The 15,834-nt window shown below is 36.2% G+C and overlaps 7 protein-coding genes across 7 annotated transcripts; 4 read left to right on the plus strand and 3 right to left on the minus strand.

Moving 5' to 3' along the window:
• Window positions 1-208: 208 nt before the first annotated feature.
• Window positions 209-1,333, plus strand: C9374_012236 (uncharacterized protein; the record flags this gene model as incomplete). Its single annotated transcript, XM_044687980.1, has 1 exon — window positions 209-1,333. One exon carries the CDS (start codon window positions 209-211, stop codon window positions 1,331-1,333), a length of 1,125 nt encoding a protein of 374 aa, XP_044542544.1.
• A 324-nt stretch (window positions 1,334-1,657) lies between these two features.
• Window positions 1,658-2,776, plus strand: C9374_012237 (uncharacterized protein; the record flags this gene model as incomplete). Its single annotated transcript, XM_044687981.1, has 2 exons — window positions 1,658-2,099; window positions 2,232-2,776. 2 exons carry the CDS (start codon window positions 1,658-1,660, stop codon window positions 2,774-2,776), a joined length of 987 nt encoding a protein of 328 aa, XP_044542545.1.
• Window positions 2,777-3,301: 525 nt separating this feature from the next.
• Window positions 3,302-4,936, minus strand: C9374_012238 (uncharacterized protein; the record flags this gene model as incomplete). The annotated part of the gene is made up of 1 exon (XM_044687982.1): window positions 3,302-4,936. The coding sequence occupies one exon, from the start codon at window positions 4,934-4,936 to the stop codon at window positions 3,302-3,304; it is 1,635 nt and encodes a 544-aa protein (XP_044542546.1).
• Window positions 4,937-5,024: 88 nt separating this feature from the next.
• Window positions 5,025-6,260, plus strand: C9374_012239 (uncharacterized protein; the record flags this gene model as incomplete). Its single annotated transcript, XM_044687984.1, has 1 exon — window positions 5,025-6,260. The coding sequence occupies one exon, from the start codon at window positions 5,025-5,027 to the stop codon at window positions 6,258-6,260; it is 1,236 nt and encodes a 411-aa protein (XP_044542547.1).
• Window positions 6,261-6,536: 276 nt separating this feature from the next.
• C9374_012240 (uncharacterized protein) lies at window positions 6,537-7,385 on the plus strand (the record flags this gene model as incomplete). Its single annotated transcript, XM_044687985.1, has 1 exon — window positions 6,537-7,385. The coding sequence occupies one exon, from the start codon at window positions 6,537-6,539 to the stop codon at window positions 7,383-7,385; it is 849 nt and encodes a 282-aa protein (XP_044542548.1).
• A 362-nt stretch (window positions 7,386-7,747) lies between these two features.
• On the minus strand, window positions 7,748-12,521 carry C9374_012241 (uncharacterized protein; the record flags this gene model as incomplete). The annotated part of the gene is made up of 5 exons (XM_044687986.1): window positions 7,748-8,694; window positions 8,853-8,910; window positions 9,006-9,918; window positions 10,017-10,848; window positions 11,006-12,521. The coding sequence occupies 5 exons, from the start codon at window positions 12,519-12,521 to the stop codon at window positions 7,748-7,750; spliced, it is 4,266 nt and encodes a 1,421-aa protein (XP_044542549.1).
• A 500-nt stretch (window positions 12,522-13,021) lies between these two features.
• Window positions 13,022-14,854, minus strand: C9374_012242 (uncharacterized protein; the record flags this gene model as incomplete). The annotated part of the gene is made up of 1 exon (XM_044687987.1): window positions 13,022-14,854. One exon carries the CDS (start codon window positions 14,852-14,854, stop codon window positions 13,022-13,024), a length of 1,833 nt encoding a protein of 610 aa, XP_044542550.1.
• Window positions 14,855-15,834: the final 980 nt, after the last annotated feature.

Below are 15,834 nucleotides of genomic sequence, written 5' to 3' on the forward strand. Positions count from 1 at the left end.
CGATTTTTTCGAGCAAAATTGATAAGAAATTGTTGAGAAAATCAATTCTGCTCGATTATGTTGAATTGTTTAATGTTCTCATATCGAAAATGTTGAATTGAACGACATTGATTTGTTTCGGAATAAAAAAAACTCAACGGCGTCTTGTTTTTTGTGCGATTGTGTCAACGTCAAAAAACAATAACAACGGTTTTCTCACTGAAAAAAAATGGGCAAAGACAAAACAAAGTGGAACACGTTTGATCGTTTTTGCGAAATACTCGCAACCACATTACCTATTTGTTCAAATGAGCTCTATTCTCATGGAATGACAAATTCAAAAGCAGCAAGCAAAGTTTTCAAGAAGCTCCAATTAGAAACAAAAAAAAATACAAATTTCACATTTCCTACTGCTAAAGGTTCAAGAAAATACAAAGATGGTTTACCAGCAACATGCAACGCCCCAAAAGATGACAAACGTGTGAAAGATTTTTTTGATACTTTCATTCAAGAAAACAAGAAATGGATTGTTAACGAGATTGAAAAAGAGATTTCTGCTCACTCCAACAAAAAACAATCATTGGCTTCACAAATTCAAGGTGACAGTAGTGACAGCGAATCAGAACATTCAGATCAGGATGATGAGAAAGATGATTTGGATTGGATTGATGATAATGGCAACGATTTGCAGGAAGTTATGTATAAAGAAGCGCAAGATAAATTGAGAGACAATGCGAAAAAGCGTACAAGAAAAGGTGATACAGACAAAAGCGTCTCTCCTGTATTCAAAAAAGCTCTTGCTTCTATTCAAGAAAAATCATTGGTCATTAAGAAAGAATTGGACGAGTCAAAGACCAAGGAAACACCTTCAATGGCTCCTGAGCTTGATATATGTGGCATGGATTTGCATGATATGTTTGATCTTGATCCAAAACCTGAGTCAACACCACAAGTTACTACGTTCAAATCACCTGTTTTAGAATTCCAGATTTTCAAATTGGATCAGTTAAAGAAGCAAATTTTTATTAACGCTAAACAAGACTGTGATACTAATGATAAGGATATGCAAAATTCGACAAAGTTTTTAAAAACTATGAAAGACATGGAAGAAAATAATTCAAAAGTTATTGCAGATCAATTATTGAAAATTCAGAAAGAAAAGGAGGAGTTACTTGAGAGATTTAAAAAACAAGAAGAAGATATTGCTAAACAAGAGGAACAGTATGTAAAACCTTTGACCAAATTGGTGAATGAAGTTGCAAAATTGATTGAGGTAAAGAAAGAGAAGATTAGACAAAAAGAGGAAGAGGAGAAAAATCAAATAGAAGCAAATTATCAGAGTTTATTTGATTAAAGGTTCTTCATGATCGATTTTTTCAACTCTGACGATCAAGAAAATCGATTCAGGTCGATCATAATTGATTTTTTCGATTTTGGACGAAAAACATCGACGTTGAGAAATGAATCGTGTTGAGGTAATCGATTCAGGTCGATCGTAATCGATTTTTTCGACTTTGCACGAATAGCATCAACATCGTATCTCGTCAACATCAAGCAAAATCGTTTTCGGGAAGAAACGTCCAAAAAATGAGGGTTGACCGAATTTGAGCAAGTCGTTTTCGATTTTACTCGATTTTTTTTCGCACTTTTTGGAAAATCACAATAAAATTTAAAAAAAATGAAGCCAAAGCCCACAAACTTCTCGCGAGTAGAGACAACTCTTGCAATAATTTCCTTTTATCTATTACTTGTCTTTCCTTTTATTTACGCCGGCAACACACTCACTACTTCGAAAGATCATTTCATTAATGAATTATACCAATCATCATCAACAAAAACGTGTTCGGAAGCCAAGAATAATACATCATCCCTTCCATCTCCCCTCCAAATAGCAATCATCCTCTCGGGATCGATTCGAATTTTTCCAGAAATTTTCGAACGATACGATGAAGAAATTTTAAAATATCAACTAATGGAATGGTGTGAACACGTCGATTTAAATCGGGAACGAAATTCGAATATTGATTTTTTTGTTTCTGTCGTGTATGAGAGAGAGGAGGAATTGGAACGATTTAGGGCCATGAAGGATGAGATACCTCATGTGAAATATGTGTCGATTGGTAAGTGTGAAAATTATTGTTGTGAATTGTTATTGACCGAAATAATTTTTTGTTATTTTATTAACAATAATAATAATAATTTTGTTCATAAATGATGATGATCATAATAATCCAATTGAATTTTGTAAACAGATCGATCTGTGGATGAACAAGTCAAGAAACGTTTTGGAGGAAGAGATTTGTGTGAAAATCATCCTACCAAACAATATTGCAACAATTGGCTTTCGTCATTGTATCTCATGAACCATGCCAACAACAAACGGAGGGAATTTGTGAAACAACATCGAAAAAACAAAGATTATGACGTCATTATGAGATTGAGAACAGATTTATTATTCGATCGATTTATTAATCCAAGATATTTCTATACTACCAATTCCAGCAACAACAATTCGAATCCTTATTGGAAAGGTTTTCAAATTGAACCTCGCACTCTTTATTTACCATTTGATATGCACTGGATGGGTTTGAATGATTTATTTGCATTTGGAGACGCAAGTGTCATGAATGTTTATTTTTCACAAATTGATCATATTGAAAGTATCAAAAAAGAACGAAACGTAGAGTATCATCCAGAGACGTATTTGAGATTTCTTATGGAGAGAGAAAATATCAAGTATAAGAAATTACCTCAAGTCGATATTAAGGTTGTGAGAGTATCAAGTTGTAACAAGTGATTAGTGACATGTGAGATTATTCAAAATTTAGCGTGGAGAGATTTATCATTTCACCTCTGCAGAAAGAACCAATGCTCCAAAATTGAGTTCAAAAATATGCGAAATATTCTACTGTTACTATTATATGGCCTGCTAATTAGGATACTGGTAACGAATGAGAATTTATTGTTGGATTTTACAATCGCAATGTTATTCAACGATCGATTTTTCTTTAGAGAAATTTCATCATTTTGGCAACTAGTTCAATAAACCCACGAGAAACCGACATAATGTGGAATTTTCTGTTCAACAAATCTGGAGAACAACACTGTTCCCACATGATAATTATTGGTAGAATCAATTCAAAGCTGTTCTGTAAAAAAGAAGACAGCATGCTCGGTGTTAAAGAGAGGCATGGTAGACAAGTTGTTAATTTTTGGAAGATCACAACTTGGTATCCGGAGCCCAAGTTTTCAAATGGGATGAATGATTTCAATTAATTTCAATGTCTAGTTTCATTCAACGCATGTTGTGTTTTCACTTTTCTCATGGAAGCATGGAAATTCCCAAATACGCATCGTGATAGTAATGAGTCATTCTCGCTTGATATAATTCATCGCTGTACTTCAATACATATCCATTGCATTTAAGTGCCTCCATCACAATTTCTGAATCTTGTTGTAATTCTTCACTTGCGTATTTCAATGAGTAACCATTGTTTTTCACTGCCTCTAACATTATTTCTCGGGAAGAACAATTATAATTGCGTCCAATAACTCCAAGACTGTTAAGTTTGACTGCTTGCAGAATAAATTCTTTGTCATTTGTAAATTCTGCTGGTACAAGTGACATAATATCCTCACATCCCATCTTGATCACATCTAATAAGAATTGTTTGTCATTTAAAAGTCCACTCTCTGAAGCGTAGAAAAAAGCCTCCTTGTTTTCATTGATTGCTTCAAAAACTATTTCTCGATCATTTTGAAAAATCTTATCAGCATAATCAAGTGCAAAGCCATCTCGTTGAACTGCTTCCAAAACAATCTCTCGATCGCTTGTCAACTTATTTGACGCATATGCAAGAGCATAACCATCTTTTCTAACAGCTGCTAATACAATATCTTTGTTATTTTTCAAATCATTGAGGGCGTAAACAAAGGCATGGCAATTTTGACAAGTAGCAGCTAGCACCACATCATAATCACTTTTCAACTCTGTTGAGACAAATTCCAAAGCGTTGCCATCTTTCTGAACGGCAACAAGTACAATGTCCTTGTCACGCTTTAAATCATCAGAGGCAAATTCAATAGAACAAGCATTATTCTGAACTGCATTTCTCACAACATCACGATCATTCTTAAGCTCTTCACTTGCAAACTGAAGTAAAAATCCAAATTCTTGTACAAGTTTCAACATGACTTCTTTGTTGGAATAATTAAACACCTTCAATCCTTCGAATTCAGGAAAAATTAATGTAACAACTTTCAACATGAAAGAAAGATCTGTGAGTAACTCAATTGGAACCCATTGAAGTGCCTTCTTATTTTGTTTGATCGCTTCTAAAATTACGTCCTTATTTGATCTCAAACCATATGCTGGGTCTACATAAGTATAACTCAATGCCTCACCATTTTGTCTCACAGCAGCTAATACAATGTCAAGATCATTCTTGAGAGGTGGTGCTGCATAGGACAGCGCTTTTCCATTCAACTGAACTACTTTCAACATAAACTCCTTATCATTTCGTAGCACAGTTGAAACGGAATTCATTACCTCTCCGTCATTCTTTACGGCAGTCAATATTAATTCTTTATCATTTCCAATTCTGTAATTTGGAAATCTTAATTCCATTGATCCATTGTATTGAACCACTGTCAACAGAAACTCTCGGTCTTGTTTTAACTTGGGGGATGCATATTTCCAACCATAGCCAAACTTTTTAACGTGATTCAAAATAAATTCTTTGTCGTTCATAAACTCAACAGGAATGAAATTCTCATATTTCAATTCTCTATTCTCGAGCCATTTCTTCTTTCCTAATTGTTGCAATGAGAATTTCTTTTTCAATAATAATTCCAATCTCCGAATAATATGAATAGAATTTTGATCGTCATCATCATGCTCGTTAAGAGTTAAAAAATCAAGTACAACCACCTTTACATTTCCATCATTAATTCTCATCTGTATCAGTATTCCTCTTTGCTGCGTTATACTCTTCGGGATGGAGTAGCTCTTGATGTCGTTAATATTTTTTTTTAATTACAAAAAAATGAAATCATCAGTTGAGTGTGGAAATGATGAATTATTTTCAATTTTTCAATTTTTGGATCCCCAAAGTATTTTAAATTCATGTGTGAGAGTGAGTCAGAGGTGGAAACAAGTGGCTTGTTGCAATGCATTGTGGAAGTATTTTTGTAATTCTATTTTGATGAATGATGTTTTTGAATGGGATTTAGATTTGGAACGGTGCAATCGGATGAAGGCTCTTCATAATTCCGATCATGATGAAGAATGGAATCATCATCTTGATGAAAAGAATCAATTATACATTAATTCCGATCCCATTGGTAGAAGAAATGATGAATATTATTGGTATAATGTATTTCAAGCCTTATTCAGAATACCAATTATTAAATCGTTTTCATTTATGGACAGGGAAAGACAAATGCGATATGCATGGGCAGAATTACTGGAACGTTTTGATTTCCATGTCCCTCGATTATCTGAGCCATTCGACCTAGAGTACCCAGAAGTAGATGAACGAGTAGATTGTCCAACAGATAACGAACACAATCCAAGAAAATTTCCATCAATTTATGAACATGGCCAAGAAGAGAGAATTTTTCAACATGGTTGGAAATATGTTTATGCAAAAATTGCAACTCTGTTAGCCATTTTAAGTAGTGGCTCTCACTGCACACCGAATCCATGGAATGACAAGATCATTCTTACTTGTTTTGAATATCAGGACCAAAACAGCAATTGGCAAGTGAAAAAGACAACATCTATATCTGTGGCTGCATTTTGTGTTGCTCAAATGTTTCCCAAGTCAGGACCAACGAAATTAAGAGAGCTTGTTTCTGCTCACAACAATAACTGTCGAATGTCAATTTCTCCAAATATTGAAGATGCCAATCATGTCAAGCCATTTTGTTTTTTCGAATACATGGATAAATTTTTTGTAAAAGTACCAGCTGAAGATCATAACACTGATGCAAAGGATAATGAAAGAATACCAGCTGAAGACAACATCACTGATGAAGAAGACAATGAAAGATCAGAAGATGTGGAAAATGCTATTCATGGTGGTGGTCGAGAGGATGATCTTGGAGCAAGACCAATGTATCGTTGGTATGACTATGTGGACGACAGCTGTGAACGTTTTTTGTGGCTTCCCATGGTATTTAACGCTGGAGGTTGTGTGAGGACTTATAAATATGATGCCCTCTATTTGGGAGAGCAGAATTTACTAAGAGTTGAAAAGCACTATGAGTTGGATTATTAGTGCTTTTTTACGACGATCATGCTCTGATGAAAGGTTGCCTCAAATGATCACGAAATTGTGCTGAAAGTCATTGAGCTTGTTGAAATAATGTTGATAGCCTTAATTGAAATCAACAATTTGAACAAAACAAATCGAACAAAGGGCTGATCTTGCACTCAATGAGCTCTTTGTTACAACAAACCTTTTGATGATTACAAAAAAGAATTTAAAAAAAATTGTGTTGACAAGTTCTTCTTCTTCCGCCAACAACAACAACAATAAACTTGTACCATTGAAATGAGAAAACAACTCCCGGCATCTGTTGAAACTGGTATTGTTGAAGATGCAGCAAATTTATCATCAACAAGGATCAATGATCAATCTGAAAACGATGATTTCTCTCCGACAAGTTTTGACGATAACAATGGACCATTGGCTGATGATATTATTTTTGAAATTCTTCAATTCCTTGATTCCATGTTGATCATTCAAATTTGTATGAAAATTTCAAAACAATGGAGACGGGTATCATTTCAAATTCCTCTCTCATTAGCATTCATACCAAATCACTTCAAACAACCAAAGCATGAGTCCATCAAACTTTTAGCTGATTGTGAATATGTGAAGAATTTGACTTGTTTGAGTCTGGATACCAATCAAATTGGCAATGAAGGTGTTAAATATATTGCTGCAAGTGAATACTTGAATAATTTGACTTATGTGAATCTGGAATGGAATAGAATTAGCAAAGAAGGTGCTAAATATTTTGTCGCAAGTGAATGTTTGAAGAATTTGACGTCTTTGAATTTGTATTACAATGAAATTGGCAATGAAGGTGCTAAATATATTTCTGAAAGTGAGTGCTTGAAGAATTTGACTTATTTGAATCTAGATAGAAATCAAATTGGCAATGAAGGTGCTAAATATATTTCTGAAAGTGAATACTTGAAGATTTTGACTTCTTTGAGTCTGGACGACAATGAAATTGGCAATGAAGGTGCTAAATTTCTTGCTGCAAGTGAATGCTTGAAGAATTTGACCTTTTTGAATCTGGATAGAAATCAAATTGACAATGAAGGTGTCAAATATATTGTTGAAAGTCAATGGTTGAAGAATTTGAGTTTGTTGTCTTTGGAAGATGATTAGTAGCACAACAATGCGTACTCTTACTCTCTCCAAATATCTATCCGTGCAACATGACCAGACGAAACAACAGCCAATGCCATCCAGCAATCAAATGTTATTTCATCTGGAGGGAGATATGGATGCTCAATGAACACGGAACGGAATTTGAGATCGGTCCTCCTTAATGAATGGAATGAGGCTATTGGGAATATGGAGCAGTTACCTTGGAATTTATTGATTTTTTCTAACGGAATTAATCGAAAAGATATATCAGTCTTGTAAATGATTTACAGTGCAGCGAGCAAAATAAAAACGATGTCACGCCCCTAGTTCTCAAGTATGCAAAGTTGTGATGCATTATTATCTCACTACTACAACTTGGATTAAATTCTATACTGACGAGAATCAGAGTTTTCAAGCTCAAACTTGATAAACTTGGCAATTTCAAGAGAAAGTTCAGAATAGACATAACTTGGGAATGGTTCCTTGTCAAATTCAATGGAAATGTATTCGGACTTGGTTGAGTGATTTGTAGAATCCTGTGCTGAGGAGTCATTGTTGTTACTAGTACCATTGTGGTGGTGTTTCAGCGTAATATTAAATCCTAGTTTGGCATTATCGAGAACATTCTTCACTAAATTTCTATATTTGAGCAATGCTTGTGCAAGATTTAACATGTTGCCACTGCCGTCCACCATGGGTACTACCATGTTTTGTTCTGAACTCGTAGTGATATCTGAAAGATCAATTGTGAATAATTTTGTTGTTGTGTTGCCACTCAATGAAGACTTGAGATCGGTTTTTCGACTAATTTGCAATTGGAAATGTCCTACTTGAAGTGACACGAATAGTAACAGAGGAGATACCCATGAAAAACTAATGAGCTGAACCTCACGTTGTTGTTGGTTCAAATCTTGAAGCTCCTCCGACGTTAGGTTTGGTTTTTGCAATTGTCGTTCAATCTTTTCCTTTTTGCTTTGATTTCTGAAAATTTCCAATTCAATACCACGCTCCAACTGTTTGGTAAGTCCATATTTTGAAATAAATACATAGGTGTCATCGGAATTTTCACCTATATTTTCTCCAAGTTCGCTTTGTTTCACAGTTAAATTTGGATCCAAATCGACAATATAATTTAAAAATCCTTCAAAGAATGAAATTACGTGAGAAACTGGTCTTAAACTTGTATGTGGAGGCTTCCAATCGTTAATGTAATTGAAAAGTGCCGTATAATTTCCAATATTGGTCTTGATAAATGTATAAGTGTACAGAGATGTCACATCATCAGCACCAGGTTGCCAATCATCGCTTTCCACATTCTCGAAATCGTCTATAAAGGAGCATGATTGAAATTCAGTGTTCATTTAACAGTAATATCATCACCAAAGAAATAATACGGGAACATATAGTAAAATGGGTCAAAGAAAATGTTACATTGAAAGTCAATGATTGTAGGTTTGTACCATGTACACAACTAGTTACACATACCTTGACCTGCTTTTTGTTTCTTCAATTTCTTATTTTCAATTTTAACTTTTTTCATGGACTGCATTACTTGAGTTCGCAGTTTGGAAAGAACTCGTATCTTGGACTCAACCGAGTTGGAGAATTTGATTTCTTTCATGAGTTGCATGCACTCACTATATGGAGTGGTGTATTGGTAGAAATAAAGTCACTGTGCACTCCAAAGTTTTGCAAGTTACATGTGGAAATAATCGAATTAATTTTCTGGTTAATGAGCAAGTCTTGATCTCTAAAATGATATTCATAGAGTTCAAATGTGGTAGAATAGAGTTTTTTGTGAAGATGATCTGCAATGATTGTCTTGCAGAAATTGTAGGCTTGCGACATGGATGAAAATTTCAATTTAGACGATTCGAAATTGGTACCAACAGATTGAGAATTTCCAAAAATAATTTCGTCGTCACACTCATCAAATTGTTCATCTTGCTCCACAAATTGCATTTCCGAAGGATCGCCCGAATGATTTGCTGCTCCTCCTCCATTCGAAAGTAATTTCGAGCTTAAAATTTCATTGCCAAAATAGTCCCAAACTACCTGATCACACAAATAAATAATGTAACTCTTCAAGTCATCAATGGCGTTATATAGAAGGACGCCATCTTTTTTAGAGGTGATTTTTCTGGCGCCTGACTGACCTCTATTATTTCCAGCATAGTAACTTCCATGATAGAGACTGTCAAAGAACTCGATAAAGCTCTTCACAAATGACACAACCGGAGGTGCTGGACCATCTGTTTTGATACTTTCTCCTAGGAGTCTCAACACCTCATTTTTGAAGGTGACCTTGTCGGTGAGGTCATACTTTTCATACTTGCCATAAAAATCAGTTAATTTTTCTCTCTCCTTTCTCCATGTTTCCTTACTCATGAGTGAGTAATATTTCCATTTCATTTCTAATTCTGGACGTTCAATGTTCTCCTTCTTGGTCATTTTCAAAAATTGTAAATAATTGTTGTCATCCATGTGACCCACATTTTGGAATAACTTGATTGCCTCGTTAATTTGTGTTCGAAGTTGAAAGAGGTGAGTACTGTTCGAATACCAAGTTCCATCCAACAATGAAATAGAAAGGTTTGTTAAAACAAGGTGTGTGTCAATTAATATATGGCTGAACATTGTGGTACTTACAGTTCCACGTTTTTAGCCGTTCCTTTCTTAAAGACGGCACTCTCCACCTTGTCTCCGTTCCATGTACCTTCAATGACGTCACCAGTGGCAAGATAGAGCTTTCCTTTACCTTTTCGTGAACCTCGTTTGAACTCTCCTTGATAGTAAGTTCCGTCAATGTATTGATAGGTACCAGTGTAGTGATAAAGTCCATTTTTCCAGCCTCCATAATATCGCTCACCATTGGCCATCACTTCAACTCCAAAGCCATCTTTTAAATCCTCTTTAAAACCTCCAAAATATTTCTTATTTTCAATGACATGATATAATTCTCCCTCCTTGTGCTTTTCGAGGTCATTGATACCAATCGTATAGGCAGAAGATAGTTTTGCTTTAGCACGAAAAGTTCCCCAATATTCCAACTCATTCGAATAGGTGACTTTAAATGGTATGGCCTCAGACGGATTGTTACAAACCCATTGGCCTATAGCAATGGCAGTAGGAGGAGCTTGCTCCGTTTGGGCCGAAGACTTTTTAGACGTGGTAGGTATTGTGCTCTTGTAAGGAAAAATCATTTTACCAAATCCGTGACGTTTTCCTCGAATAATGTCACCCTCGTAGACACTTCCATTTGGATATCGTAACTCTCCTCTTCCGCATAGTCGACTCAAAACTGGACAAACACATGAATCTCCATAGATTCCTCCTGAGAAATCTTTTACATCTTTCTCTTTTTTTGCTGACGCTCCTCCATCTTCACCAGCTCCCACGCCCATTAGTGCATACATCATGTAAATTTCATCATCAGTCATTGAAGAATCATATTTTTGAATATATCCAATGTATTGCCATTCTGTTTGTCGAGTGAATGTAGAAATTTTGTAAATTGTGCCAATTTAAAAAAATAAGTGTCGTATTTCCAATAACATTAGTGAGTCAAAATGTGATCGTAAACAATTCAACAATGTATGAATATGGACAAAAAATGGTGCATGACACTTTCAACATACCTTGATCATTTTCATCGAAAAATGAAAGATGGGCAAATGACTCGCCATTCTTATTGATCTTCTCAAGAATATTGTCCATCATTTCTTTTTGATTGTTCTCTCTTTCCAATAATTTTAGCCGTCTCATTTCTTTTTCAGAGAGCTTCTTTGGAGCTTTTTGGCTTACTGAGATACTATCATCGTTTACAGGAGTTGTAGATAAAGTTGAACTTCCTGTATTACTTTCATTGACAGATTCTTGCTCACTGAATGGAACTGGACTCGAAATTTTTGTTGTGAAAATACTTTTTCCTCGCATTTTGTCCAAAAACGTCTTTAAACCAGAGGTTGTTGTTTCTCTGTTTGTGGAAATATCGGTTTTGTCCATTTCACTTGCTGATGATGGTCTTCCAAGAGAGTTATCATCCAATGAAGCGGTTTTTAAAAATCCAAGTAAATCAATTTCATTAGTATTTCGTTGAGAGGGTTGCTCGTCCGAAATGAAATTATTGAGAGGGGTTGCCATGTGAACTCCTTGTCGCTTTTTCATGGTCTCCTCGTCGAGTTGTACAACTTTTTTGACCTCATTGCTGTTTGACTCAGAAGTGGGAGTATTGTCACTGCATGATGATGTGACAGAGGAAGTAATTTGTAGCGTATCGGAGCATGTACTTGTTGAAGAAGTAATAGGAGAGGTAGCCAATGTTGGTGTACTTGAGCTTGACACGTTCGGTGCCAACGAATGCAAGCTTGAACCACCCTTATTGTGACCACTACTCGAAGAAGAGGAACCAAATGTAAATCCAAAAAGTGTAAATTTCTTTCGAGAACTTTCCGAATTTGTCTTTTCTTGTGATCCTCCAGTTGTAGAGGTTGTGGCTGTCGATGAGGATGGCAAAAGTTGTGGTGTCGATGGAGTAGTGCTGATAATACTCGATGCCGATGGTGGAGTAGTGAAGGAATAAGCCTCAGAGGCTGACCGTTTGTGGCTCCATCGTCTCTGATTGACTTTTACAGGAGGTGTCATTTGATGTTGTTGTTGTTGACTTGTTAAATTTTCCTCCGTGCTACTTGTTGTTGTTGCATCATTGGATGAAGAATCGCCATGATCCATTAGAAATTCAGCTCCCTTCTTCTTTCCAAGACTTTCTTCATGAAGTTCTGGATCAAAGGTAAAAACGTCGGATGGAACACGATTGGGTCTTGGAAGTGCTTTTCGTGGTCTCTCCGCAGAAGTAGGCCTCTTTTTAGAGGGATCCTCTGCATTGTTGATGTTTGAAGAAGTATTGGAAGTGGAGCTATCATGAGAAGAGTCCAACGTAACACTGTCGTGTGATTGACCATTTTGGGCAATTTGATGAGGTTGTTCTTCAGGGACTGATGTTTCTGCTTTTTGGAACGGAAGGCTCACGGTGGAATCGGTGATTGTACTGGTACTATTACTACTACTGCTGGTTGTAGCTGTAGTTGAAGATTCCGTGTTCATGTCATTCGGACTTGTACTTGGTTCGACAAGATCTTCGTTATTTGTATTCATATTGATGATGATATGATGATTTGATGATTCTATTTTGATGGAGAGAGCAAATGAATCTCTTGTATGAATTATAATAAATTAAAAAAGGAAGGAAATGATGATGTAGATAATTTCCGAATATGAAACACGATGATGATCGTTATTGGATTAATAAATTAATTATATGATTTGGGGATTGGGAATAATTACAATAGGGAAGTTTGTTGGTATGTTTGGCTCTCGCACACTCTCTCTGTTCTCTCCGAGTGTGTGTTTTTCAACTGAACAGACGATCGTGCCAGAGGTTTTTTAATGTTGTTAATTTTTTTGTTTGTTGTTGACATTTTCCAACGACGAGAGATGGACAATTACGTCATGATGACTCGTTTCTTCCGCTGGTCATGCCATTTTTGCTTAAAATCTTTTCACCAAGAAGAGCTCTTTTAGAATACATTAAGGAATTTAAAATTATTACCTTTCCAAAGAGCTTGTGTAATCGGTTTATTATATCTTAAAGTGCATTATTGAACGGATTGTGAGAGAACGACAAGATGAGATTGTAACATCCTCAATGCTTGATCCAACAAGACTCTATCGTTGGCATCTTTCATCCAATCACTCAAAACAAATCTTAAATTTGCATTATCCTTATGTTGACAAATGTTGACAATTTCTGACAAGGCATTTTCCAATTTTCGATGTTTTAAATAAAATTCAGCACGGGCAAGTGCTGCATTGACAGATTCGCCTTGTACCAAACCATGCTCCTCGACAACAAAGACTGAAGCAAGTTTTGAAGTCACATATCCAAATAATCCAGCATGAGAAGGTGTCAATGAGGAGGCTAACGCCTGCTTCTTAACAGTTAAAAATCTATCCCGTAACTCCTCGAATGAGGTGGCTCCTTCAAGAATGACCTGTTCAGGAATGAGATCGATAGCAGTGGTCACAAGATCATCACCTGCAGCGAGTGCTTTCAACTTTTCAATTTCTTTTTTACATGATTGCTTCTTATTGAGAGTAGCGTCTTGGAATGAAATGATAGCTGTTGTATACTGTTGTAATTTAAGGCTATCATTGAAATAATCAATAGATTCAGCGAAATGTTTTTCCAATTGTTTCAATTTGGCCTCTGTCTCTCTGACTTGTAAATCTTTCTTTTGTGCGTGAGCCGAATAGAGAGAGGAAATATCGTGAGCTTGTTCCTTGAGGGATTGTTCCATCTCAGATGCAAGTCTTAACTTCTCAGCATTCAACTCTTGGGAAAGTCTCTCTCTCAGCAATTGTAATTCTGTTTGCTTTTCTGAGAGTCTGGCTGAGAGTTTTTCCATTTCGAGCTTGGTTTGCTCCTCACCAATTGCTCGTACTCGATTCAATTTAGTTTCATATTCATGCTCCAAAGTACGTAAGAGTTGATCTTTGGTGGCAAGCTGCTTTTCAATTTGTTGAATACGAACAATCAATAAATCTCGATCTTCAACCGAGAGGGGGCCTTCTTTTGAGGCCAATTTAGAGCTATCCACCTGCACTGATGAATGAGTCATTGCATTCTCAATGGCTGCTGTGAGCGCAAGCTTTTCCGAGTTGAGCTGCTCGACGTCCTTCTTGATGACTCGTTGTGAGTTTTCGAGAGTGCTCATTCGCTCGGAAATGGATGATTTCTCACGATGAAGAGCCTCTAGTTGTGAAGAAATGGTTTGAAGTCTCTGTTGAGTCTTGTGTAACTCGGTTTGTAGAGCATTCTCGAGTGCTGATCTCTCCTCATTGGCCTTGCTATTAAACTCTTGAATCTTTTCTTCGTTGCCCGAGTTGTTCTCGTTGTTGTCAGTGTTGTCCATGTTGGCACTCTGTAAATCGCTCATGGCTTGTTTTTGATAGGCCTTCAACTCTGAAATTTCCTTCTCAAGCTTACGGGCCTTCTCAATATCATCCCTCAAGTACATGACGACTGCAAGAGAACCTGCTGAAATGACAGAAACCGAAAGCAACAAGTTGAAGATGAAGGAAGATGATTTCTTTGTGTTGCTACCGACTCCAGAAGGAGGTTTTAATTGATTTTCCTTGTTGTATTTGATGGATTCCATGTTGCTTGTGCTCGACTGTGTTGTTGTTGCCTTTGTTGTTGTTGAATTGGATGATGGTGAAGTGCCCGATGAAGAGGTGGTCGTATTATTGTTGGGAGTAGCAGCAGTATGGGTGAAACAGGAAGTAGAGAACATCATTCCTTGTTGTGGTTGTTGCTGGAAAGAAGGATTTTTGGCCGATGATGATGCTTTGGTTGTGAGAAGGTTTCTTCCTGATGTTGTGGCCACCAGCGAGGAAAAAACCTTGCGAGAGGCGATGGCTCTTTTCATTTTTATTTGGATGAATTCTTGATTCGTTTTCTTTTTGAGAAATTCTTGTTAGCTTGAGGAGACTTTCAAGGTGATGATATGGTGAAGGTTAGGACAAAGATCTAGAAGATGAATGGGAACGCCTGATTGGGAAATATTCAAATTGATTTCAAACTCGAATAATTTTTTAATAAAAAAATGTTTAGTTTGGTAAAGGCAATTCAAGAAGGAAATGTGGAAGAAGCAAAGAAACAGCTTTCAAAAGATTCTTTGAATTTGGAGGAAACAGTAGTAGGTATTGGATGGTTGGTAGATTGAGGAAAAATTATTTTCATCTCTCTATTCTATTCCGATATCGGAATCAACAGTATGTAAGTACTGATCTCGGTTTTGTATGATGCATTTGAATGGATTTAATGATTTTAATGGATCCAAAAGAATGTACGTTAATGGATTTAAGGAATGAGTTGTAACATGATTAACGTGCAACACTAGCCAGTACGTTTTGAATATTCGTCAGCGTTTGTCATTCGAATCGCCTTATTAGAAAGTAAGTGATTTGGATTCTTTACAACCTTTGATTGATTTAAATTTGGAATATTTAGTGTGTAAGTTTGGGACTGGGTGGAGTTAATGTTCTCAAAAATGATGTAATATTAGGTTGTAAGTTCATGATATTGATTGAACATTGACATCAATTGAAACTTGTTTAAGGGAGTATGTATTTATGTTGTCCAGACAATTTTGCTTGAAATCAAACTACAGAGTGTAAGTGAAACGGACTTGAGGTTTGGAGAACTCTAAATTTCGATTGGAAATAGAGTGTAAGTTTAGACTATGAGGGCATATTGGAGCTCACTTTGAGAAAGTGGGTAGGTGACATGTTCATATTGTCATTTTCAGCTGCAACGTTCATTTAGGAGGTTTGTGTTATCGTATGATGTTCTCAGTTCGCTGAACGTGCACAATCCTGCAGGGAGTAAGTTTTTACATGAGAAATT

The sequence above is a fragment of the Naegleria lovaniensis genome (genome assembly GCF_003324165.1).
Source record: "Naegleria lovaniensis strain ATCC 30569 chromosome Unknown tig056, whole genome shotgun sequence".
Taxonomy (NCBI): Eukaryota; Heterolobosea; class Eutetramitea; order Acrasida; family Naegleriidae; genus Naegleria; species Naegleria lovaniensis.